Raw genomic sequence first — 26,808 nt, forward strand, 5'->3', positions numbered from 1 at the left:
CGTGCCTCAGATCTCCTGCCTCACTGGTTTGTGTCAAGCTATCATTGCTCTCATGCTCTGGTTCTGCCTGCTCTGCCCCGATATGCAGCATTTTAAAACTTTCCAGCAAAGTGTGAACAACAATATCTAGTTGTGAATCCGTGGGCAGAGCGGGTCACTTCAGATCAAATCGTCGATTTGACTCTCCATCTTTCCCCTTTTGACACGCTAAAGTATACTTGAACAAGACAATGAACCCCAAAAAACTCCCAGTGTCTTGCAAGTCCAGGGGCCTGTGGAAAAAAAATAAATAAAAGCTATACAAGTGAAATCCCATTTAATGTTGGGTTCTGAGCTGATTATAAGATGACCCCACTTTATCAGGGCCATTCTCAATCAATACACTAAAACACAAGCCGATATCAAAAATTTGATATCCACTCCAGAAAGTAATATGATTGATTCATAAGAGCGGGTGGAAGTCTATTAAAGGAAACCGTCATGAGCGCCCTGACATCTTCAGAAGAAATATGAGCAGACTTGAGGTGGAATGCCCAGAACACACAAACACGGCCTCTTAGCAGCTCACACAAATGACCCAAATAAAGATAAAGCTGTCGACTTGCTATCACATCACACATAGGCTGCGTGCTTCTCTTGTATCTTTGGGTGTTTGATATCTGCATATCCAGGGTTGCTCTGGCCACTGTAAGAATACTAGTGAGCTCCACCTATGGAAGAATTTGACATTGAGAGCTGCAGAGGTCAACCTACAGGAGGAGCGGAGACATAAAATTCCTCAGTAGAAACCACAATCAGCTGAAGGTTTTTTTTTGTATCGGAGCACACTTCAGCTGCACTGTCTCATGGCTGGATGATATAATCGGCACGCAGACAGTAGAGCCAGGCTGGTAATTATGTCTCAAGGCCTGATGCTTGGTGAAATGAAACAGGTCAAATGTGATTGGTTTGTTGTGTCCATATGTCAGAGGAGGCAGTTGTATAAGAGAGAGAGAGAGAGAGAGAATGTATGATATCAGCAAAGCTTCTACAATAACACATCCCTGCTTTGCCCAGCTCATTGTTCAAATCATTTCGAATTTTGAGGCCAGATACACTGCTCCTATAGACTGATATAAACTGTGTTAATATGCAGACTCTTAAAGCTGGTAAGTCCAACTGCATTCCCTTGTAATACTACAAAGAAATGGCCATCTTGCCACGTGTTTGACACCCCTGGCCCAGCCGATGAAGTGCCACAACCCTATATACCTTCAAAGCAGCTGCCCCAGGCTAAACTCCAGCGGCGTCCGGCATAAATCTCATGTTTCACATGTGTTAATGGCTCCGGTCATGATCTGTGATGTGACAATATCGTATTTCTAAACAACTGATGAAAGAGAAACGGAGTCAGGAAAAAAAATCTCAGTCGTAGACTTATCGCGCCGGGTAGTAGTGGCAGCATTTTAAGAGCTTCTGGTTCAAAGCAAGTTTAGCTGAATCTTCTTCATTCACCTCTGGAGTGGTGAGCGTTGAAGCAGTAAATGTTTTGGGTTTTTTTTTTTCTTCTCCACTTCCCTGTGATGTTCCCAAGTCATTTTAAGAGGAGGAATGCTGTGCCTGTAACTTGGCATGGTGTCATCCTGTGATGCTCCAGTAGAAATGTTGCGATTGAACGGGTAAAATAGGCAATAATACATTTCTACTGCGGCCTAAATGTGATCTTGGAATACTTTTATGTTATTGTGTGAAAAATTGTCTCTGCTATTTTGCAGAATTTTCAGTGTGTTAGTTCATTTTTTAAGACCTTTACCAGCTAGATATGAGCAATGGACTGTTTCAGGAATCATCATTCCAAAGCAAAGAACAGAACAATAAATTGTATACTTTAAAAAACAGTACACTAAATGTGTGAATACGTCCACGATCAGATACAGGGCATTCTCTCTTGCTCTCCTTTTCCGTCCCAGTTCTTTCCTTGTGTTTTTTTTTTTTTTTTTTATGTCCTCTATAAAAACCAGTTTGCAGTCAAGATTTTGATGTGGACATGAATTGACCCCAGCTGTTTCACCAGTAGCCTCTGTGTATCTCACTGACTCCACCGAGAGTCTCAGAGATGGGGCTTCGGGCCACCTCGTTCTGTTTCTCTCCCCTAATATTAGCCTGCGCCTTGTTCTGCTCCAATTGAGACGCATTACGACAGTTCAGCAAATCAGCGCTCCCATCAGTGTTGTCTTGGAAACTGTTGAGCTTATCAAACCCATATGACCCAAGGACAGCACGAACCCTCCAGTGGCTCCGTGTCTGGTGTTCTCACCGAAAATGTTTCAAACAGCTGGATACTTTTTTTTTTTTTCCAAGTCACCGGTTTATGTGGGAAAGAGCGTTGAAAATGAAAGGGCTCTGTGTTTGTAAAAAAAAAAAAAAGAAAACTGTGCCATACAAGACAGCAAGCAAATAAACTGTTCGGAGTTTATCACATGGATTAGCAGGACAAACTTTGTCTTGATGAGTAACACACTGATCCTCCTCTCTCATTGGCACTTACTCATACAAATACTATCTCCCCCACCATCCTCCTAATTGTCTTTCATACATATAAATATAAAAACCCCGAGGGGAGGCTCCTCGCGCTCGCTCATAAATTGTGAAGCTCTCGATTGTCTTGCAGAGTTTTTCCGAGTGGTTGTGAGAAACAGCAGTTGCGCAATCTCTAAAAGGGGATTAAGCTTGTGGAGAAGAGGAGAGGAGGGGAAGATGAAGAGAGTCACAGAGCAGGATGTGAAGGGGGAAATTGTGCTCTTGTATAGAAGTAGTGATGGCAACCGCTCTTGAAACACAGCCTCCCCGAGAGACAAACAGGGACCTGGAGGCGGGGCGGCCGGGAAGCAAAGTGTGCGATGCCCAGGACAGAGATATAAAAGACAAATGGAGGGAAAGCGATATGTTAATGAATGAGCCAGAACAAGTGTCGTTGAAGGGATGGAAAATTTTGCGTCTGTTTAATGTCACAGGGAGCCAGGCTGTTTAAAAGAGACTTCAAAGAGACTAGCGCCCCACATTAAACTAAACTGACACACGCTCGCACACATGCAACACACACACACAGAGAAGCAAGGCCCAGGGCGGCCGTGAGCACGGAGGAGACCTGAGGTGTTCTCTGCCATGCCTGATTAGAAATACAGTGAGTGGAGGGGCAAGGCTGAGAGACAGCTGTGGGGAAGTGTGGATGTGCATGCTTTGATTTAATGTACATGCATATAAATGATCTCTGCCGCCGCTCCTGCTTCGAGCGCTGCTGTCTACTATTTTTACATCCTTTCTGATCAAATAACATTCAGGGAAAACGGCTGACATCCCCTTGACAGCATTTTGACACGACTTTGTGAACGAGAATATGCATGTGTGTGTCTGTGATAGCGTGCTTTCATGTCGGCGTCTGTCTCCTTTTGAGAATTCTGTGTTTGTTATGTGGACCGAGCGCTGTCTGCACACTGGAAAAGGTGAAAAGCGCAATATCCAAGTTTTGTTCTGTGCTATCAGGTCTTGTATAGAGGTCAAAGGAGGCCAGCGCAATGTAGCAGCAGTCAGTGAAAACAGAAAAGAGATTTTGGAGAGCAGGGACTGAATATCAGGCCTCCCACTGCTCATGGAATTCTAAAAATTTTGAGAGGAGTGAGACAAATAATCTGATGAGCCCTCTTTCTTGACAAAGCGGCAAATTTTATGAATTTCCCAAAGGTCGCCTTACAAGTTATATCATGAACATACACACAGTGCTAACCTCATCTAAAGAGGTTGAATATTAAGCATATATCAAAGAAAAACCTCCAAGGTTGAGAGCAATGAGGAGACATAATAGCACATGCACTCTGCAGAAGATAATTTCTCACAGCGTGCAGCCATCACTCTGCTCTCTCAACACGTACTGCACTCAGAGTAACACCTGCATGTGTGAACTGTAACTACAGTCAGTGGTGTGCGTCTGCTACGCTGTGCAGCATTTACAGCGATGGCAGCGTAACAGAACCCAGCAAGCCATTAAACCCTCCTTCAGTCACAGACGTGTGCAGGATACCTAATGTCAAAATCATCACCCACTGTCCAAACGGCTCTTCTGTCACTGCAGCGAAAGCAAGCTATAACTACAACTCATGAGTTGAAAAATGCTTGAGAATTAGTTTTTTCACTATTTAGATTCACTGTATGTGTATAAGTAGACTGAAAACCGCATATTTGTGAACTATTTGCCAAAAGTGCATCATTTACACATTCTATAAAGTATTTTACAAGCTGTCATTTTACACAGTAATTTCAACCCAAGCTCCACTTACCAGCTTTTTAATTTTCACATCGCCAGCTTTTACAACAACTGAGCGTTACCCCAAATCTCTAATTATATTAACAGTCGTGAAACGGTGCAATTTTCTCGTCAGACAAGTTAAAGTTTCAGTCTGAGTGAGACTTGGAGCTTGGAAATTAAAACTCAGGCAATATAAATACTGATAAAAGGATGTCAAGTATTCCCAGAGACATTTAGAGCACTGGTAACACTTTAAGTCTTATTCATTCTGAAACAAACCGAATCTGTGGGGGATTTTGTGCTGAAGTAAGATGATGCTGTTGCGGTAGATTAATTGATTTGGTCAGACTTCGTTCTCCTCATGAGAATACAGATCACATCAGTTAAATATGGACTGGTGTTTGCCCTGCAGCAGTTTCTATTTATGGAACTGGTGCATGTAAAAGTTAATCTGAGAGATTAAAAGTTAAATTAGTCAAATTCCTAATAAAGGCCTATTTAGTTGAAAACATTGCAAGAGAAAATGAATAGTTTGTGCATTTTTGTTTAACAAAAATTTTGCATTTACACAGCAACCATTTGAGAACGATGTTTGTTTACCTATGAACAGCGGAAATGCTGAAAACTGTTGTTGGCAGTTTCAGTTGCTCTGAGAACCAGACACCCCAAAATGTCAGATTATTTTTTTCGTTTCACTTGAAAAACGGAACCTAAATAAGCAATCTTTTAACCATTTAGTCCACTATTCACACGCATCTCTTTCAGGCGACATATGAAAACTTGGAAAATGTTAAAATTTGAAGCTTAGCTATTGTATCTTAAGAAGAGTTTTGTGTTCATAGATCCAGCTGTTAGCAGCTGTTAACAATACTGTCTTACAGAGTGGTGGACATTAGGAAGCCATTCACCATTCAGCCAGAAATGACCTTTTGGGCTGGGCTCGTCCTTCCACGCTTTGCAAAACCCTGATTTACTCAGTTGTGATTCCACTGGTGTTGAGCTGGAATGCATTATTTTGTTTGGTCTTAGTAGTTGTGCTCATGAAAGTACCAGAAAACTCAGTGTGAATGGCTCCATGGTGAAACTGCCGAGTTTTTAGGACACAGAAACTATTCCACTTTCAGCATCAGAATTCCAGGAAAAGACAAATCTTTTCTTTTCTGCTGTGCGTCGCGCTTTGTGTTCACCGAATCCTATCAGGTGGACTTTAGAAACGCTGCTCTGCAGTTCTTTCTCCTCTCTGGCTGCTAAAGCAAAGCTAAACTAAGCTAAGCTAAGCTAGCTATGCACAAACACCTTTTTTTTTCACCTCCCAGAGGCACAGGAGAAATCACCATGGCCAAATTAATTTTCTCCCCTCTGCTTGTGCTGCTGCAACCTGAGGGATCATTGAGGCAGAGAATCAGCCAAAGAGAGGGAGAGATGGTGCTGGAGGAGAGAAGGAAAGGGGAGCAGTGGAATTTTAATGTGGCTGTGTCTTGTCTCGCTCTGCCTTCCGAAGAAAAGCAATTACTATCACACAGCTCGCCTCTGCGCCGTGTGTGTGTCTGTGTGTGCTTACCTGTGAGTTTGTGTCTCACCGCGCTTCAGCACACAAGATGTGGTATGTTAAATGTACAAAGGCCAGGTTGGTTCATACACTGCAGGCCGTTTGGGAGCACTGATACAGTGGCTATCTGAGATGTTTCTGTAGCGAAGCTTTGCCAAAATCTTGAAAGGACTCAAAATTTTGCTTTGAAATATTGATTTTCTTTTTTTTTTTTTTTTTTTTTTTTGCTTTCCCATTGGTGTAAAGCACTAACTTAATTGACTAACTTTAACAAATGCCCTCATCATTGTATTGCTTTCCTTCTGGAGTGACGTTAGGCAGAAGTTCACTGAAAGAGGCTCTGTTTGTGTGGAGGAAACCATTTGGAATGATTCTGATGAACACCTCACCTGACAGATAGGAGTCTGGAGTCAGACTGACAACATGGTGACGGATGGGACTATTAGGAAGACCTTCAAATATAAACCAGTGTGAAGGGTGAATAGTAAATAGAATAGTTGGGAAGATATGAGAGGAGGAAAAAAAAAAAAAAAGAATCTCTCCAGAATTTTAAAAAACTTACCGATGGACATTATGACTGCAGACTGGTGAAGTGAACAACACTTTCTTGTTAGTCTTGGAAACTGCAGTTGGACGAAGTCCAGAAAAACATTTCCCCACAGGGAAAGTGACTGAACACACATTAAAATTGTAATAAAGTATTACAGGGTGGCTGTGCACCGGCTATTAGAACAGCTTGTCTTCTGATCCTAGCAATGTTAGGCCAGGTGGTCATATTGTTGTGGCTGGTCTGTGTACATTAACACTCATCCGTTTCTTTGTCTTCAGCACAAACTTAAATATTTTCGGTCCTCTCGTTCTTTTCTATGCGTTCAGGATGCGGAGGTTTGCCTACTGTAAGGTGGTCCTGGCCACCTCTCTGGTCTGGGTGATGCTGGACATGTTCATCCTGCTCTACTTCAGCGAGTGCAACAAGTGCGACGACAAGAAGGAGAGAGGACTGCCAGGCAGAGACGGTGGGTGCATTCAGCCACGTGCTCGCATGTAATTTATGGACGCGTGTTTATTCACGCCTCCAAACAGAGCCTTGAGTAACGACGTGGTGTGTGTGTGTGTGTGTGTGTGTGTGTGTGTGTGTGTGTGTGTGTGTGTGTGTTTGTCTGCTGCAGACGCTCTGTCCAGACCGCGAGACGGGCCCGGCGAAGGGGGGAAGCCGGTGGTGATCCCGAAAGAGAACCAGGAGAAGATGAAGGAGATGTTTAAGATCAACCAGTTCAACCTCATGGCCTCGGAGATGATTGCTCTGAACCGCTCACTGCCCGACGTCCGCCTGGAAGGGTGAGCAGCCTCCCCGAGACTAATCATCTGTCTTGTCACTTTGTCTCACCGCCTCCATAACATCCAGCCTAAAGTAGCTGTCAGGTGGCATCCATTGTTCCAATACGCCACATTGGTGATTTATTGGAAACCGCAAGCCAGATGTCTCGCTTGAAACCCTCACAATCAGTCACATAGCGAGCCGCTGTTATTTGGTAAAGATTAGAAAGATTATGAGTAACGGCACAGAGGGAGGGGGATGTATAAGTCAGAGCAGAGAGGATAAACTCAACAACACAAAATGGAATTGCTTTTTCCAATTGATCTGTAAGTATAATATTTCATTGTCAATGCTAAAGTAACATGAAATGCAACTTAAAAAGACACCAATGGAAGCAAACTAGGGAAAATGTTTTTTTTGTGTGTGTGTGTGTATCTGTGATGAAAGCATGTCGTACTGTCCTTTTAAGAGGGTTTTTTGTTTTGTTTTAAATGCGATACACAGACAGTGAAGTAAACAGGGTGTGGTGGCCTGAAAAACCTCATGGGAACTTGGACTTCCTGAAAAACAGTCAGCGTGGCCCAATTCGATATACTAATTGTTTGCAGTAAGCAACAGATACAATCCCTTTGTTGTTTAAAGACACACGCGCACCAATAATAAATCACAAGACGTATGTGCCACAAGTCAATCAGACAAGGCCGTGAAACAGCTGAATTTTGGTTGTTTTCTTAGTGATCACCAAACAAATTCAGAATTCAGTTTAATTTTCTCCAGGTTCTGTTTTTGTTCTTCCTCAAAACAGTGGAATCAAAAAACTGTGACAGCTCTTTGTTTCTTTTTCTGTGAATAGCACAACCTGTAGTGGAGACTGATCGAACTGATGTGAAAGCTGTCACGCTCTGAGGGGGCACGACTCAAGTTGAGTCGTTGAGTCACTCAACAGAGACCATCTTAAGGAAGGGCTTACTACAGGGTTTTACCGAGGTTTTCAAGCAACTGACAAATTTGATTATAAAATATGAGTTAAGAAAACAGTCTTCATCACCATGTCGGTGCATGAATTCTCGACGACTGTTCAGACTCTAACAGCTCTAAACTTGTGCCGTGTTGTGCTTGTGTGCATCCATCCCAGAAATCTCTAGACAGTCAACCTGACAGTAATCCCATTATATTTCTCTTCTGGTTTCCTCCTTTTAATCCTGTTTTTGCCTGTTTGCAGACGTTCATAACAAACCCTAATAAAGCCTATTAGAAATTAGTGTTGCTAGAAGTGCTTAAAGCAATGCGGTCTATATTAATCAGAGCTTCAGTTGTATTGACAGCTTCCTGTGTTCAGCCAGATGATTATTTGAAAGTGGAAGACATCCAGCATTTCACTCAAGATCCAGCTGTGCAATACTAGTGTAGGACTTGTTTTATTTGTTTCTGTCATTGTTCTGAAATATTTGTTTTTATTTTTACGGTATTGTGTTGATGTTCAAGTGTTGTGACAGCTGTATTATGAGGTAATTTGTGTGCTTTCTGAGACGCTCTGGAGCAGAAATGGACTTGTTTGAAACAGCTCCGGTCTCTTAACTCAAGCGATTTAGATTTTTTTTTTTTTTCCACATGTAGTTCATATGAAGCAAACAGCACCACTTTGTTCAGTGAACTACAAATAAAACTTGCATTATTTATTATCCTCATTCAGACCAAGTGGACTTAACTGCAGGTGTGAAAGTACCTTTAGCTGAACACTGTGAGCTTTTAGTGCCTTCAGTGTTTACTTGTCAACTGGCAAGAATGGAAACTTGCTCAGAATCATGATGAGATATGAAACTAAAAACACCACAGAGATTTATGCATTGACTTCATGCTGCTGCGGGTGCTTCTGAAGGCTCAACCCATGAAGTGAGCACTGACGTTTTCAACCGTAGTGCCTCTTCACGAGTCACAGCAAATCAGACTCCCCCTCTTTTCATGACTGACGGCCTCAATAACCCTGATGATCGATCCCTCGCTGTCCTGTTTCAACAGGATATACATCACCTTAAGAAAGTAATGATACCCTTTCATGAGACTTTGACGGTAACAGCTCGTTGACCTCTGGTCAGTCAAGCTTTAAACTCCCTGACTTGCAGTTTTTGCTCTCGTCTTTTTCATTCAGCTTCAGAATTATGCTTTATATGTGCATTTTACACATCCTCTTTCCTCTCTTTGGACAAATATTTAATCATGTTTAAGTGTCTGCCTGTGCCAGTAGCTGTGGTTTGATTAGTCATTAGACAAAAAAAAAAAAAAGAAATGCAACCACAGCCGTTACCACAAACTGTTACTATCCCAAAACCACCCTCTCTACAGATATGTCAAGGTCAGTTCAGGCAGGTGCAGACCAGCTCAGCCTCCCATTCCCCTTTACCCCTTCTCCTGCCTCCATATAAGACCATGCATAGATCCGTAATGAAGGCTCGCAGAGCGATGGAGGAAAAGACTGACTGTGAAATGCAAGACTGACAGGCAGGGGCACATGCACGCCAGACAGACAGGAAAGAAAGAGGACATTGATCCGTGAAATGGGTTTTAGTCTTTGAGCACAAGTTGATTACTAGGTGTGTTTTCACTCAGCCTTCCCTCCGTCTATCTGCTTTTCCAATTAGGAGATAAGACAGAGTCAATATCGGGCAGGGGAATGTGTGCCTGTGTGTGTTGGCATACATATATTTGTGTTTATTTGTCGGTGTGTGTTTTTGCGGCCACATACGTGTATTAACATCAGAAGCTTCCACTGAAACTCGGTCAGTGAGGAAGCTATGAGATGAAACTTCAACAGCAGAGATTTACGGTTTATTTTATTTTCTGTGAACAGTGCATTCACCGAGCGTAAAAAGAACAGCGGAGAACAGGTCATTCTGACATTACACTGAAGCCTGTGTGTGCTTTTGCTCGGAGCAGGGTGGATCTGCAGTATTTGAAAACATTTTCCAGGACCACACCTTTTAGAAAACTTGACATTTTTCTCACAGACTGCAGTTTTTCTTCAAAGGACAGAATTTATCTTTAAACGTGCTTTTGTTTGTGTGTGTATAACGTGGCAACAGTGAGGCAGTTTAATTAGAATCGGTTAGCCCACCCATCTGAAATATCCCTACAGCCCCGCGTCCGGAGAAGCAGCCTGCAACTCATTACCCTGCTTCACTCCTGCCAAATGTTGCTCCGCCACCCTTTGACTATTTGGACTCTCTCTCTCTCACACACACACACACACACACAAGTGCGTCTTTTGTAAAATCTGCGTCATGTGACGTGTGTGTGTGTCTGTGCCATAGTGGACACTCAGAAGTTCAGTGCACACCCAAATCCATGTCAAAGAAGAGAAATTCGTGGGTTGCTCTGTTAGACTCATGCAAAACATGGCTGGGAAAAAGTAATGAGCAGCTGTGGATGCCGTCTCTGTTTTTACAGTGAATCATCTCATGTGCTCATCGGGCCCTGCCTTCTCCGGGAGAGTGTGAGCACATGCAACTTAGAGCGACTGTGTGTTATTTAACATGCACCAGAGGCAGCTGCAAAGTGGAGTATGCTCTTGACCTCCTCTGCGCCGTTGCCGTTACATTCCTTCTGTCAGAATCAGCTGCGGAGAAACTGGAATCGCTCCAGAGTGATCACAGCGATGAGGCGAGTCCGAGGAGATGAAGAGAGATGGTTTTCCATTCGACTGCTGTGAGAGTCGAATTTTAGAGAGAGGAAGTCAGAAGCTGGTTTCAGTTTTGTCTTGATTCAGCATGCACGCTGAGATACAGCACGAAGACTGTGAAGCATGCACGCATCATGGCAGACTGCACTGTCTTTGCAGCTTTTCTTCAGCCTATCTACGTGCGTTTTCTCTTTGAAATTGATGGTTCGCGAGTTTGTTTTCATTAACTGCGGTGGAGAGAACATGATGTGCACGGTTCTCATCTTGGAAGCAGATAAAAAAAAATGAATGTGTTCAAAAAATGCAATTTTTGTATATATTCATGCAGTTTAATACAAGTGGAAGTGCATAAAATTTGATTTACAAGAGAAAATTACTATGATTGAAGAAATGGTGTAAACGTAGCAAACCAAAAAGAACTATAAGTAGTGAAATACACGTAGTGAAATAAACTCAAGTAATGAATATATAAAAGAATAGAAAGAGACAAGATGGTAAAATTACAGACATTTAAAGTTAAAAACTGGACTGAATACCATTTAAAACAAAGATGTTCTAAATGAAACAATAAAAAAGTCATTATTCTTGTATTAATGTTTCAAGACAGATCCTCAGCCCCACTTGAGCTGAAGGACGCCTCACTCAAGGTCTTGGTCAATTCTGAGGCTGTCAAGAGTCACGCTCAGAGATCCTTGGGGTTTCATTGGCTCGTACACTGTGAGCATGTAGGTCAGATGTCCTGGTAGGAGAAAATATGAGGCTTTAAAAATGAATAAAATGATCTAAAAACCAATCTTAAACCTGGTAACCAGTGTGGGGACAGTAAATCAGCTCCGACGTGCTCGCTCTGCTCCTCGTTCTTGTCAGCAGTCCGACTGCAAATGCAAAAGGTGAGATGATCCGTCTCTAAAGGGAAAAGCACAGCGATCATAGAGGTTTAAATATAAATGACACCTCAGCCGTTAATGAGTTTATATATGGAGTTATTTTTGACGCTAACATCAAACTGAGTCGGTAATGCATGTGTTACCTGTAGTTATTTCCTGAAGTATATTTCTACCTCTAGTAATATAGAGAAGAATTCTTATGTTATAGGAAAAGATGGGTATAAAATGAAAAGGCAGAGCAGTGATGACGTTCATTGTGATACAAAAATACTTTTTAAGCATGAATATTACAGTGTGGTGATCTGTGCAGATTCGACTGCAGTCTTCACTGTGCTGAAATAAAACTGCCTCAATGTCATCAATCAGTCTTTTATAGAGATCCACAAATGGAAAGACTTTCTTTCTTTCTTGTAACCCCAAATCTGATTTTATAGACTAATGTGTTTATAAGCTGAAAGCAAGGGATGGGTGATATGGATGGAGTCTTCAGTTACAGTGAGTGATGGATCCCGAAAGTGATGAATATCATAAAAGACTTCAGTGGATATAGTGGGATTCGTCTGAAAATGCTTTTATGCTTCAAATAAGTAGATGGGAATGTGCTCAGTATAACCGTTGGGTGTGATAGAGCGTTATGAAAGTATAAAGGGGCTGAAGTGACGGATTGCCGTGTTCAACATGGAGGAGCGTTTAAAGACTAAAATGAAATGAAACTGCATCAAGGTCTGAATGATAGTTCATCAAGTTTGAAATTGTAATACTACATCTTAAGAAAAGCTCAAAAGCTAAACCACTGATCCATCTTCTCGTAGTTCAGCCAGTCACAGTCTCACATTCACACCGACAAGCAATCTAATGTCATCAATTATCCAAAAATTAAAACTTTGGGACTATTGAAGGAACCCAGGTTGAATTTATGCACAGTGATTCAAACCAGGGATATCGCACTGTGAGACCGCAGTACTAATCACTAGATGAATCCACTTTTTCCAAAAGCTCACCTCTTTAAAATGTTTCCTTGAGAATGTGACGGGATCTAAATGTGTCTCTGACCCAGTCTTGACTGCTCCATTATCTATTCTCTCATGCCTGTTGTCCTCCGTTTGGCATTCATATCCTTTTCTGTTTCCCGATGGGAGAGTGTGATATGTGTGTGTGTGTGTGTGTGTGTGTGTGTGTGTGTATGCGCCCCACTCTGCGGCGATAATGACTCACACTCTAATTAGGATCACTAATCAACTGTCATCACGCTGACCCACTATTTCTGTTCATCGTTCTCTGTCTTAAATCGGGGATGTACGCTTCGATGCTCGCTCATTGTTCGCCCTCATGTTTCTTTGTTGAACGCTGATAAAAATACAATGTTTCACAAGGCCATAAATGATGATCTCAGTGGTTTGGTGGCTGTCTAATGCAGTTTAGTTGATTTTTAAGTCTCAGCAATGTCTCTCTTGTTCTGCTCTTGTTCAACTCTCTTGTGTGGACTCACTTTAGCTGCAGTGCTCTGAAGCGGTCTCTTACAATCAGACAGAGGCTGGATTGTGATGTCTCTGCTAGCGCGGTTTTTCTTTTTTTTCCTTTCTCTCTCACTCTGGAAGTTCAGTGTCTTCTTAAGCTCAGCTTAAAACTCATTTCATATGTTCTGGTCTCAGAGAAACAATATTGTCTTTTCTTTTTGATGCAGTTTGACTTTCGTCTTGCACATTTATGGTCTTTTGTTGTTTTCATGATTAATCTAACATTTGCTTTATTTGGCCATATATAAAACCAAATAAGCTCTTGTTAACTATACTTGTTTCAGGTCATACTTAAAGCAATTTGTCAAGACTTTCATTTTCATTTGTTTGTTTTTTTTTTTCCAGGTGCAAGAACAAGTTATACCCAGACAATCTTCCTCGCACCAGCGTGGTGATTGTATTTCACAATGAGGCTTGGAGCACACTACTGAGAACCGTCCACTCCGTCATTGACCGCTCGCCACACACACTGCTGGAAGAGATTGTGCTGGTGGATGACGCCAGTGAGAGAGGTGAACGCACACACACACACACACACACACACACACTCACACACTCTCTAGATAATTCCTTCACTTGCCTCTCATTTGAGGCTTAGCCTATTTTTAGAGGTACTGTATGATTTTTTTTTTTTTTTTTTTTTCTGGGTTGTGTGTGTGTGTGTGTGTGTGCACACGTCACTCAGCATATACATGTGTGTGCCATTCCAACCCGTGCAATACTGGTAATCCCTGTTTGGGGGAGATTAGGTCTTTAATTCGCCAACCGCAGGGATTACACACTGTTATTACCCTCAATCTCCCCCCTCCATTCGCCACCACGCAGCATCGTTTCACCCCGTGGGACCTCAGGTTCGATGCTGTAAGTCAGGGGTGTGTGGAGGTGCTCAGAGGGGAGCTCTGTGCAGGAGGTGGGTGAGGTGGAATACTAAAGCACACACACACACACACACACACACTCATGCAAAAACACAGGCATGCACTAACCTTTGCTCTGGCTGCTCGGAGCAGCTGGTAATCCAGCTTCTGGTGTGTGTGTGTGTGTGTGTGTGTGTGTGTGTGCGCGCGTGCGTGCCTGTTCTGCCTGGGCTTATGTGTCTGTGCTTTCCTTTCATTTGTGTGATAGATTTCCTCAAACGGCCGCTGGAGCAGTACGTCAGACGGTTGGAAATCCCTGTCCGAGTCGTCAGGATGGAGCAGCGGTCCGGACTCATCCGCGCTCGCCTCAAGGGAGCCTCCATCTCCACCGGCCAGGTGTGCCAGCGCATGTGTGACACTTAGCGCCTGGTGGCCCGCGCTTGTTGTTTCTGCACTCCCGCACTTGTCTAACATCTTCTCGCCGTGTTCTCAGGTCATAACCTTTCTGGATGCTCATTGCGAGTGCACTACGGGGTGGCTCGAACCGCTGCTCGCCCGCATCAAGCAAGACAAGTAAGACGCATTCGCTAGTAATGCGCACACAATCAGCAAGCATAAAAAAACAAAAAAAAAAATCAATAGCTGTTGTGGAGCCTGCAGGGGGCTTGCCCTTGTGTTTATCTTATGCTTATTTACTCATGCTCCATTTAAAGCTTCCCGTTAGAAGGCACTCTTAGCCAACATGTGGAGGAAGCACACGTGGAGGATGTAGTGAGCCACTGAGTGGAGACCGTTTAGAAGTCACACAATGCTCTAGCGTTAGAACATATTTGTCCATGGGGGTGCACCGTCTGTAGCTCATGAATACTGAAATGCATGCTGTGTCTTCTTATTTCCACACCGATGCGATTGTGTTCCTGCTTGTTGCAGGAGGACGGTGGTGTGCCCCATCATCGACGTCATCAGCGACGACACCTTTGAGTACATGGCCGGGTCCGACATGACGTACGGAGGCTTCAACTGGAAGCTCAACTTCCGCTGGTACCCCGTACCCCAGAGGGAGATGGACCGCCGCAAAGGAGACCGCACACTTCCCGTCAGGTGGGTCCAACAAGACGGCCCCGGTTCCTCCTGTTTTAGTCTTTAGTGGTTGAAGGAGGAATGCAGAAGAGAAGCACATTCTAAAGTTTTGAAGGAGCACAGATAACTTGGCTTCAAGACAACAACTGGTTAGGATAGAAGTGCGATTTGAACTTACTTTCTGATTGAGAGGTAAGAAAAAAAAAACTAAGCCCTTTTTGAAGCAGATTTCCTGGAGGGGAGTCTCTCTGTTGCTTTTGATTTACTTGATTCTCTGTCTGATCTGGTTCACCTTGAGCTACGTGTCTTGTAATTTTCCATCTCTCTGGCGCTGCATTCTATAATATATTCTACCAGTTGGTTCTGCTCCTCTTCTTATCCATTTTTTAAAGAATATATATTTTTGAGTTTCTGCATCAAATAGGTGATTGTATAAAATATGGTGACCTTCCTGGACGACCACCTGGGAGCCCGCAGGCAGCTCTCTGAGCAGTGTGTTGGGCCTTTTCTGAAAACAGATCAGTACAAATGATTTGAAAACATGAGCGTTATTCCCTTGAATTTGTCTCCAAAGTAATCTTCATTTTTATAAAAAGTTATTGCAGAAGTGATTTTGATCGAAATTGTTCAATTACGCTTCGTCATTTGAAATTCAATCAAAAAAAGCTATTTACAAAGTAATCAGCGATGTGTTCACTGACCCTTCAGACATGGAACCAACTAAGATGAACACAAGTAAATTATATTGCATGTTTAGAGATATCTGCATCCTACCATGGTAAATCATTAATGACTTCTGTCTGTAGTGGTGAACGGTGCAGCTGTAATTATTCAGAAAGTTTGAAACTGGAAGCTATTTGTATATCAGATTCTTGGTCTGAAAATGAAGTTGTTTCATGTTTGGAGTCTAATATTCAGCTTCTGGTGTTAAGTTGAGGTTTTGCATAACCGTATGGGGGACTAATAGATAAGGAATATATTATATATGACCAGCAGATGCCTCACTGAGTGGTTTAACCATCAGGTCCGCACAGTCAACCATGGCCTGTTGATCAAACTGAGGGGCGGACTGTGAAGCTACAGGTGCTGGACATTGCTGTTAATAAGACCTTTCAGAGGCTTTTAAGTGCTGCGTCTCGAATGCTTCAGATGGCGGCGAGGACGGCGAGCTGTTGAAGGAACGGTTTTAACCGCAGTATGAAAGCAATTAGCCAGGAGACGTGTGTAAGAAATAGGCTGAGGACACGGGGGACTGTAGGCTTATATAAAGCGGCACGTAACGTAGAGACATCGGAGCAGTTCAGCAAAGCTGCAGCGTCACCTGCGTGTCAAAAACACGTGAATTCCATTTGTGTTCCTTTACTTCTATATTAATATATATTTACCCAGCAAAATCTTTTCAAAATAGCTGACGTGTAAAATGGTATTCGACAGTGTTACCGTGGTAACCTTGAAGCGGCTCTCACTGACAAAAAGGTTCCTGTTATTGTGGTATCCTGCACCGTCTGGATCTGTGTCGTCCAAAAAAAAAAAAAGAAAAAAAATGCAACAAGCACAGGTAAAAATATTCCAAGTAATACGCAGATATGTGAATACTTTTCTCGGTATTTATCTTTCACTCCTCCTCACCTCTGTTGTTGTGTAGCCGACTCTGACCTCTCTGTGTTGGGTCAAGTGAAGAAAAAAAAAAAAAAGGGATTTTCCTGAAGAGACAGAACAGAGGAACATTAGCAGTGTGATCACACACCAACTGTGGCAGTCAGCTGTTTACAACACATCCTGTGAGCCTCAGCGTCTCTAACAGGCATTCACTGTGGATAAGCTGAGAGTAATCGCACGTTGCCATTTAATTTTCCACAGTTAATCGTAAAATGTACTCAGGGCAGGAAAAAAAAAAAAAAAACCCCGCAACAATTCACTGAGCTCTCCTCTGCATTCAGAGTCGAGATGTTTATATAAGATCCAGTGCTTTTTCGTTTGCCGTGTCGCTTTTCGTGGCGCAGACCTCGCGACTGAAATCAAGGGCTTATTTCTGCCCGTCTATCATCTCTTCTTCCTGCTCTTGTTTCGAAGCATGCACGACGGTAATATTCAAGGTCACACTCATATCTTACGTAACACTGCGCCCCTGTTATTGGTTGTTTTTCACAGTTCTGCTTGACAAACTTTTCCTCCGGGTGTCCTGCACTTGGCCTCAAAAACAAAAACTAGGTTGTAGTGTCAGGGCAGGCTAATTACTTTATAGTAAAGACTATATTTGCATAAAGCCCGTTCTGTCATGGAGCACTGTTGGGAAAACTCAAAAGCTTTTTGCTCATATGGAGCTTTTACCGTTAAACCATGAAACAAGTAGATACAGTGAGACAGTCGGAAAAATAACAGATGTGTTTTTAGCCTTTTTTTTTTTTTAACTTCTGTTTCTGATGTGAGATCTCTGTGAATATGCCTGTGGAGAAATGCCCTTCATTAGGCGCTGCAGAGCAAACTGCGCTTCCTTTGCTGTCACACTCCGAGCAGCCTGGTGCGTTGACGGCACAGGAGAAACCCTCCGCGGGGAAACTGGTTGTTACGGACTCTTCTACCTTGTAATTTACTGTATTGTGCAAGAGTCTGGACTCACTTGAAAGGATTCTTTTTAAAACTGTTTGGCAAAGCAAAACAGAAAAATAACTTTAAAAAAAAAAAAAAACGTCCACTCAGAAAATTAAATGACATTGTCATTAGATGCTGTAAATCTGTTTTAGCTTCAGGATTTGCGGAGGCAATAAACACCACCTGTTATCGAGTTGGTTTTGAATTTAACGAACCGGTTCTGTTTAGATAAATGTCTTTAATCAGGAGCAGGGATTTGCATGGAATGACCAGGTTTTGTTTGGTTTTTGGGGTTTGAGTTACATAAAAACAGTGATTTCGATGTAAGATGAGCATTTTTAAAGGCTTTTTATTACCTTCCCGTAAAAAGAAATGCACATATACTTCTCATCAAATGTCTTTGTCCTTGTTTTACATCCAAACTCGTATCCTGTTACACAACATGTGTTCGTTGTCCTATTTGTCTCTCTGCGTTACTTATTATTTCGGCTCTCGGCCAAGTGCTTGCGCTCACTCCATCATCCTGTGTTTTGCTCAGGATGTATTTGGTGTGTCTGTGTGAAAGTGTTGTGTTTTTTGAAAGTCAACCAGAAGCAAAAACATGCGGTAGTGAGAACGAGCCTGTTTTACCAAGGAGGAAGTCACTCAGTGTGGAGGGGGAAAGAGCCTTCAGGCCGTTTAGCACAACAGCCACAACAGCAGAGAAGTGATGGAAGAAAACAGGAAAACGGCAAAGAACGGAGTGAGAGCAGTGAAATGTAAAACTCTGGTGCGATCTGTAGATACCGGGTGACCTTTAGAGAGCGGGCCGTCGGTGGACTAAGTGCCTCTAACCCGTCAATGCTCTTAATTTACGATCTCTCTCTGTCTCTCTCTCTCTCTCTCTCTCTCTCTCTCTCTCTCCAGAACTCCCACCATGGCAGGCGGCTTGTTCTCCATCGACAGAGACTATTTTCAGGAGATCGGCACGTATGACGCAGGCATGGACATCTGGGGTGGAGAGAACCTGGAAATCTCTTTCAGAGTGAGCGAACACACCCACAGCCAGTTGACATGACTGTGTTCTTCCATGCGCTGCAGGCAGTTAACACACACACACACACACACACACGCACACACATATGGATGTTAGAGTTTGAGCCTTGTGACTTCTCTGACTAAATCGTTGACTTGACTAATACTTTGTCACACGTCATCCTGACCGGCTTTCAATCCAAAGTTACTCAGGCTGTCAAAACACAGACCGGCCCGGCCTGCGTCATCCGCCTCCCGGCGGACTTCACTGGTTCGCCGATGTGAATTCAGTTCCCGGGCCTCACGCGCGGTCTTTATTTCACAAGGTGTAACTCAGTGTCGGGGTTGACCGGGCCTGTTCTCCACAGATCTGGCAGTGTGGCGGGACGCTTGAGATCGTCACCTGCTCTCATGTGGGTCACGTGTTCAGGAAGGCCACGCCTTACACTTTCCCCGGGGGGACGGGACAGATCATCAACAAAAACAACCGACGCCTGGCTGAAGTCTGGATGGATGAATTTAAAAACTTCTTTTATATCATCTCTCCTGGTAAGTCAGGTCCTTGAAAAATGTACATATATGTGGGTGTACAAACTCAGTATCTGAGCATTGATGTCCTTGTGAGGACAGAAAGTGAAAACCCATGACTATGGTCTGGAGTTGTATAGTAAAAGCTGAGCTTACAGTTGGTCTGCAGGAAATCAATATAAGTCAATAAGTGTGTTTTTCTATGTGTTCATGCAGGTCTACAGTTTTGTGCTTATGTGTGGAGGTTAATTTATGTGACAGGTCTGATCTGTCCATTAACCCAGTAAAAGTCCCAATATTGCAATAGTGGTCGAGCAGCGCAGGACGAGAGGTGGCGAGTAATTTCACGCTACAAAGCATCTATTACCAGGCACACACACACGAGCAGGCACTGTATCACACAAAGTATCAGGATATAGAGAGACAAGCAATAAAAGTAAAGTAAAACTCTTTAAATGATGTATTTTTCTCGGTGTAAAGCACCGTCTTATGTCCATGAGCACCTGCAGGCGTCCCACAGTCGGAGCTGCTCTCCATTGTTAGCTTACCTCCAGTGTCAAGACTGCTTTTGTGATGTTTTGTGTAGAGGAGTTATTTCCCTGCTGCAGTCTGACAAACACCATTAATTAGATCATTTCTCCTGCGCTGTGCAGTGATCAGCAGATTTGTAGCTGTTATTACAGTTGTGCTGACTGGTCAGATGGTGTTGATATCTGCGCTTTTAATGTATGATGATGATAATTTGATCATATAATGACGGAGCCGGTCTGAATCTGCACCCTAAAACAGCATTTCTCCCTCTAAAACAGTTATTAAGTTATCAGCAAAGTGCATCAGCTCAGCAAGTTAAGCTCGGATGTTCCACACTTACCGCTGGAGGCAACATGATTATTTTAGTAACTCCCTCCTCAGTCTGATCTCTGCAGTGTGATACAGTCAAGTCAGGTCATGGGATCTTTTCCAAAAACTGAACATTTCTTGCCAGCTTTAGCTATTCAACAACATTTTTATACTGATCATGACTGAGAGTTTTGAGTTTGACTTCCAGTCATAAGCAATGATTAGCCCGAGAACAGAGGAATCTGAACACAGTGTACAAACTCCAGCGTGAGCAAACAGACGCTTTTGAACATATTGAGCCAAAGGAAAGGTAGATTATCCTGCTTCCTTTTCCTCGGAGTTGGAAATCCAGAGGAAGACTCTGCAAAGGAGGAAGCAGCAGCAGCATCATATGAAACTTTGGAGCAGCTCCTTAATTTTACTGAATGAGATGTTTCATTTTATTTCACCTCATCAGTTGTTGTGTGGAAGTAATGCTTTTTAACATGATCTTCACTGCGTATGTGTGTGTGTGTGTGTGTCTGTGTGTGTGTCTGTGTGTGCGTGTGTGTAAACAGGTGTGACCAAAGTGGACTACGGTGACATCACGTCTCGGACGTCTCTGAGACAAAAGCTTCAATGTAAACCGTTCAGCTGGTACTTGGAGAACGTCTACCCCGACTCCCAGATCCCCCGCCACTATTACTCCCTGGGAGAGGTACACACACACACACACACACACACACACAGCTGACTGATTGACAGTGGGTTCTATGAGTATGTTTCATAGTTTTATGTCTTTATTTTATGTTAGTTTTTAATGTTTTTAAAACTTTTTTTTCCCCCAAGAAGACAGTGGGATTCTGTGCACAGCCTGTTCTCCAGTGAGCCTTTGGCGCCGTCGCCACTATTCATTTATTACAAACATGTCGCAAGTCTCTGAAAGCAGCTTTCTGAAAACGTTTTCAGAGTACTTTCACATGCACAGAGTATCGTAGCAATCAGTAGTTCTTTTTCTGCAGTAACAACGGTAGTAGCTTCAAGACTGTCGTTGCCCCCACCCCCCACCCCCAACCCCCATTTGTTTGAATGTAAGTGCTCCTCCAACAAAGTGTGCATTTGTCACCACTTACCAGCTAAAATCCTCATCCAGAGCAGAGACCCCTTTCTTGACTCTGTCAGATAGTGAGTGGGCCTCGGACAGCGAAAAAGAGTGTTTAAACCAGACTGTTCTCTACACACTGCAAATCATTCTTGTGTTGAAAAGCCAACCACACACACACGCACGCACGCACGCACGCACGCACACACACACACACACACACACACACACACACACACACACACACACACACACACACACACACACACACACACACACACACACACACACACACACACACACACACACACACACACACACACACACACACACAGACAGACTCGTGTTTGAACTATATTACGTCAGGGGTCAAGTCATTGACATTACACACTCTCAAGCTACCCTCATATTTAGCTGTTAATGCGTCGCCCTGAACTTGTCCAGACCGTCTGACCGGCTGATTCAGGCTCCACAGGACTGAACGTCCAGATTGTAGGGCCCACAAGGAGATTTATGGAAATGTACTTGTGTAAACATCTGTCTTCAGGTGCTTTCACACCTGCCTTCACAAGATTGAAGCAGCAGATCATGAGCTTTGAATTCCACCTTAACCTACAGCAGCTTCATTAGAGAAGGGTCCAGGGTGGCCCGAACCATCCTGAACCATCCTGAACCAGCCCGAACCATCCTGAACCAGCCTGAACCAGCCTGAACCAGCCGGAACTGTAAACTTTAATGAGAACCAAGGATACTGCTGGGTCATATGGGACGAACAGCTCTTAAAGATATGCAGGAGCCTGGCTGTTAGGAGCTTTTCAAGATTAAAGAAGAATTTTAAAATCGCTTCTAGATTTTCTGGGAGGATGGAAGATCTTCTGCCTCCTGATCCGAGTGGTTCATCACTTCACGCTGTTCAATAGAATAGAATCATTAATCTGATTCAGTTCACATTAAGATGTCTGGTGTCTGCATAAGTGAGAATATGTTTAGACAATCAAATGATGGCTTAGTTGTTTTTGCTCATTTGTTTTCTTGTTTTTTGTGCCACACCAGGCATACAATAATTAGGGATGATTACATTTCTTATAATTGATTAATTCCACGTTTTTATAAGATTGCAGAGCGTGAACGCCCGTTGCAGTTAAATTTATTTAGTGTAATTATGAAATATAATTTGTCTTAGTCCATTCTGTCTTTTGCAGTACGCTGTTGACGTATTGCTCGGCCGCCTGTCATTAACCTCGTAGACGTGATCGTGTTCGGGTTAACGGTGCCGCTGACCGCTTCCCGTACGTTTTCACTCAGATCCGCAACGTGGAGACGAACCAGTGCCTGGACAACATGGCCCGCAAGGAGAACGAGAAAGTTGGCATTTTCAACTGTCATGGCATGGGAGGCAACCAGGTAACGGCGAGAGAAGGCAGACTGTGAATAATTAACACCGTGCAGCGTTCAGCGGAGTCTCTCCTGGCAGCAGTCACGAAACACAGAAGTTGTGCTTGCAGACGAACGGAGGGTTGTTTTTCTCTCTCTCTCTCTCTCTCTCTCTGTAGGTTTTCTCCTACACCGCCAACAAGGAGATCAGGACAGACGACTTGTGTCTGGACGTGTCCAAACTCAACGGACCCGTCATGATGCTCAAGTGCCATCACCTGAAAGGAAACCAGCTGTGGGAGTACGACCCCGTGGTGAGTCCCACACACTGATCGAACCACGTGTGGAGATTCTCAGAGGTCGTCCTCTGGAGAAACCGTCTGCTTGATTTATTAAGCATCGAATTTAACAGTTTTCACAAAGACAAACAAATTTTTATCTGATAAAGCATCAGCGCTGTTCAAACCAGCTCAGAATAGGCAATAAGCGTCTTTGTGTAATTTCTGGATGATAACACATATTTCAAACCGGCTGTCAGTGTGGCGAGATTATTTACTGTCTTTAGTTTTACAGCGATAAGTCCGAGTTGATGAATCACCCTTCAGACCACGGCGCACCTGTTACTCAGCGCCGGAGCCTGACTGGCATCTTCAAATGACCAAAAGAAAGTATTTAAATCAAAACTAACAATGAAAACCTCTTTATTTTCACATTAAATCACAAACATTTAGGCTATTTTAATCACCTCAGTATATGTTTTTACTTCCATTTATTGAAACGGTTTCTGAAACAGTTTGGAGAACCACTGTTGAAACATTTGTGTTGAATAAATAATTTCCCGAGTCTGGTGAAGGGTTGCAGGAAGAAAACAAAAGTTTGTCTGAAAGTACACAACGTGAAATGCCATAACTCATAAACTAATGCTTTTTATTGGGCCAGATCAAAACATTATGTAAACTGTAGAATTTTAGAATAAGGCTTTCTCTTTTATAAGAAATGCCATTCATAAAAATCTAGTAAAGTAAGTATAGAAAACTGCTTCCTCTTGATCAGTTCAATAAAGTTATGTCGTTAAAATTTGTGACAAAATTCTAAGCCTAATAATTTAAAGTTTGCTGCCGTTCAGCACGGCGCTATTTAAACAATTGTGAGTCAAATTCATGGCGCAGTCCTGAGTCATTACACCCCTGCAGCATCGCACTCAGATACATATTCATGTGCATGCTCCTGTAAACTCTGAGGACGGCAGCTGAGAGCCTGATTCACCTCCGCTCTCCCTGTCCCCCCCCCCCTGCAGAAGCTGACTCTGGTCCACGTCAACAGCAACCAGTGCCTGGACAAGGCCAGCGAGGAGGACAGCCAGGTGCCCAGCGTCAGAGACTGCACACACACGCGCTCCCAACAGTGGCTGCTCCGCAACGTCACACTACCGGAGGTCTTCTGACCGCGCTCGGCACACTCGCAAACACACACCCTCACACACACGGCGGCCCGGAGCGAGCGATCGGGGGAAAGGACGCGTTTGTTGGAGACGGGCGGCGGAAGAGGAAGGACTTCCCATGAGAGGAGGAGGAGGGGGAGGATGAAGGGGACGGTACTGCCGCTGCCGGCGATCAGAGGGAGGCCTCCTCAGAGCCACAGGAGCAGAGAGACTCCTTCCCAGAGACCATGGCTGTTGTTCTACATTTGTTTTGTTTTTCTAAAAGAGATTTTAACACACACACCGAGAGAGAGAGAGAGACTTGCTCCCTGGGCGTGGACACGAGACTGACCGACCGACTGGCGGAGACGTTCTGCACTCACAGCTTCCCCGGACGCAGCAGTCCACCCCTCAACTCATCACTTAACGTTTACTGACTGCCTCTTTTCAGAATGTGTGCACTTATTTGTATGGGTGAGCGAGTGTGTGTGTGTGCGCGCGTGAGTGTGTATGTCTGTGTGTGTGTGTGTACACCCTTTGATGAATGTAAGTATGCCTTGGTGATTTTCCTTTTTTTTTTTTTTTTTTTTTTTTTATTTAATTTTGTTACAGACTTTAAGAATGAGCACCTCTATGAAGAAGGATGTGTGTGTGTATGTGCTAATACTGTTGTGTATGTGTGTGTGCGTGTGTGTCGGAGCCCCTCCTACAGTCCTGCAGCAGCGTCTGTCTCCCCCTGCTGCTTCTTCCTCTGCATTTCATTTGACCGACTCCAGCCTGCACTTCCAGGATTTTTCAAAAGGACAGAACATTTTGGGGGAAAGGAAAAAAATAAATAAATAAAAAGGAAAAGGAGAAAGGAACCACAACGCAAGGAACCCCCGACGTCGGCGATCAGCAGAGATGTAGAGATAGAGAATTCTGATGTTTGTGATATCTTGAGATTTCTATGTCCAGTTTTTACATGGCTCGTCTGTTTCTACTGTTTCAGTAACCCTAGTCTGTCCGTCGGTCTGTTGTCTTGAAAGATGTTTAACATAGAGCTAACACACACACACACACACACTCACACACACATACATGGGATACATGCATATGTTACTGATGTTCACTGCCTCGTGTAGTGTTCAACCGCTGGGAACTTTCCCATAAGGCACTGCATAGTCACACACACACACACATACATAAGCCGTACACATATAGGAAATAAGGCTGCCCTGGCCAACGACTTCAATCCATTCTGTCATATCTTCTTCTCAATGACCTCTTAAAAAAGAAAAAAAGTACACTCCAAGGGCTTCTTTCCAAGAGCGGAGTGTGTGTGTATGCGTTGTGTGTGTGCGTGTGCGTGTGTGTCTCTTGAGTCCATCAGCTGTCTGTGTGAACAAAGAGCGCTCTGACTCGTCTCCAGCGGACAGCCAGCAGCCCCGAGCGCAGGGCGGCAGCACATTCTCCATCCTAGGAAATAAAAGAGCAGAATGTGTCATTCTTCAGACGGACCAGTCTGCAGCTGTCGGGCCGAGTGAGGATGAATCGGGCCGGAGCGCTCGGCAGCAGACATATCTGAACCCCAGAACCACATATCTCGCTTCTCACCTGCGGCGTTTCACTGCTCATATCTCGGCCAGGGGGTCAGCCGTCGAACTGTGAGTCGGTCTCACTTCGTCCACCGTGTTTTCGTCGCTCCTTGAGGTGTGTGTCCCTCCTGCCTCTGCGAGTCGGGGAGCGAGAGGTGACGTCCTGAACATTTCAGCTTCCTCCAGTGGAGGAAGGGTTTACACATGAACTGCTTGCTCTCCTGCTGCGGACGCAGTAGTGGGAGGAGGCCGACGACCCCGCTTCTGTTCTTCTGTTTGTTTCTTCATGTCTGAGTGGCTGTGGCCATCATGTGAGCGTTTTCCTGACTGTGAGACCAGGGGGAGTGTTTCCATTGGGCAGATTTTTTGGGGGGGGAAAGGGGGCGGGGCTTTGAAAGTAACTGACATGTCCAGGCTTCCACTCTGAGCTGATCCAAATGTAGAAAATAAAAGTGAAAAAGTTTACAGAACAACTGGAGGAGTGTGTTTATTACAGTCCACACACACACTTTTTTTATTATTTATTATTGTTACTTTATTTTGTTCTGTTGTTCCGAGAATGATCATTTCTTCTCTGAGCCTCGCAGTCGCCGGGCGGGAACACGAGCTGCTGCTGCTGTTTGCGACCGTAAGCCTGACCTCTGACCTCTCGGCAGCGAGACGTTGCTGCCGGAGCGCGTGAAACAAGGCGAGTCCCATGTGGGATTCGGGACGAGTCCCCGTCCTTTTAATAAGCGCGACGGTCGGACGTGAGGCAGCAGAGCCGCTGCAGACTGTGTTTTCTGTGGAAAGTGGATTATTTGAACTCCTTGACTTGAGCTGCTGAATTATTCATCCGTCAGGGTTCGGCCCACCGAGAGCCATCAGGAAGACATATTAGACAACAATGCTTTGCATACACATAAATAAAACATGTTGATGCCCCTGCATCTGCTTTGCTTGAGCTTCTGTACAGTGAAGAAGACACTGGGATGTATTCGTGCTAACACGGACTCTCATCACAGCGTTCGACGAGGCGCCTCGGGCTCTCCCGACCGAGCGGGGAAAGTAGGAAAGTGAGTTTTTAGCTGGTTAGAGGAGACGAGGACTCCAATGATGAAGTGCAAATCTTCAGATTGAGAATCTGATCTGCTTCCTTCAGGTTCTCAGTGGAAACTAAATCTCCTGAGCGGAGCGGGGAAAGGTCTTGATGGAGGCGCCTCGCCCGGCCGCGGCG

At 44.0% G+C, this 26,808-nt stretch overlaps 1 protein-coding gene across 2 annotated transcripts in view; it reads left to right on the plus strand.

Moving 5' to 3' along the window:
• The window catches only part of galnt1 (UDP-N-acetyl-alpha-D-galactosamine:polypeptide N-acetylgalactosaminyltransferase 1), a 45,342-nt gene extending 19,369 nt beyond the window's left edge, over nucleotides 1-25,973 (plus strand). The window contains exons 3-15 of one of the 2 annotated variants that reach the window (XM_030102077.1): nucleotides 6,708-6,847; nucleotides 7,001-7,169; nucleotides 13,575-13,741; nucleotides 14,355-14,482; nucleotides 14,580-14,659; nucleotides 15,017-15,187; nucleotides 18,665-18,782; nucleotides 19,141-19,321; nucleotides 20,698-20,837; nucleotides 22,527-22,625; nucleotides 22,775-22,909; nucleotides 23,893-24,047; nucleotides 25,067-25,971. In XM_030102077.1, the coding sequence (XP_029957937.1) occupies nucleotides 6,709-6,847; nucleotides 7,001-7,169; nucleotides 13,575-13,741; nucleotides 14,355-14,482; nucleotides 14,580-14,659; nucleotides 15,017-15,187; nucleotides 18,665-18,782; nucleotides 19,141-19,321; nucleotides 20,698-20,837; nucleotides 22,527-22,625; nucleotides 22,775-22,909; nucleotides 23,893-24,039 (1,674 nt within the window). In that variant the 5' untranslated portion in view covers nucleotide 6,708 and the 3' untranslated portion in view covers nucleotides 24,040-24,047; nucleotides 25,067-25,971. Of the gene's footprint in view, nucleotides 1-6,707; nucleotides 6,848-7,000; nucleotides 7,170-13,574; nucleotides 13,742-14,354; nucleotides 14,483-14,579; nucleotides 14,660-15,016; nucleotides 15,188-18,664; nucleotides 18,783-19,140; nucleotides 19,322-20,697; nucleotides 20,838-22,526; nucleotides 22,626-22,774; nucleotides 22,910-23,892 lie in introns of both variants that reach the window. The other variant, XM_030102076.1, reaches the window with a different exon arrangement.
• The last annotated feature ends 835 nt before the right edge of the window (nucleotides 25,974-26,808 follow it).

Source organism: Salarias fasciatus, chromosome 11 (assembly GCF_902148845.1).
Source record: "Salarias fasciatus chromosome 11, fSalaFa1.1, whole genome shotgun sequence".
NCBI classification, from domain to species: Eukaryota; Metazoa; Chordata; class Actinopteri; order Blenniiformes; family Blenniidae; genus Salarias; species Salarias fasciatus.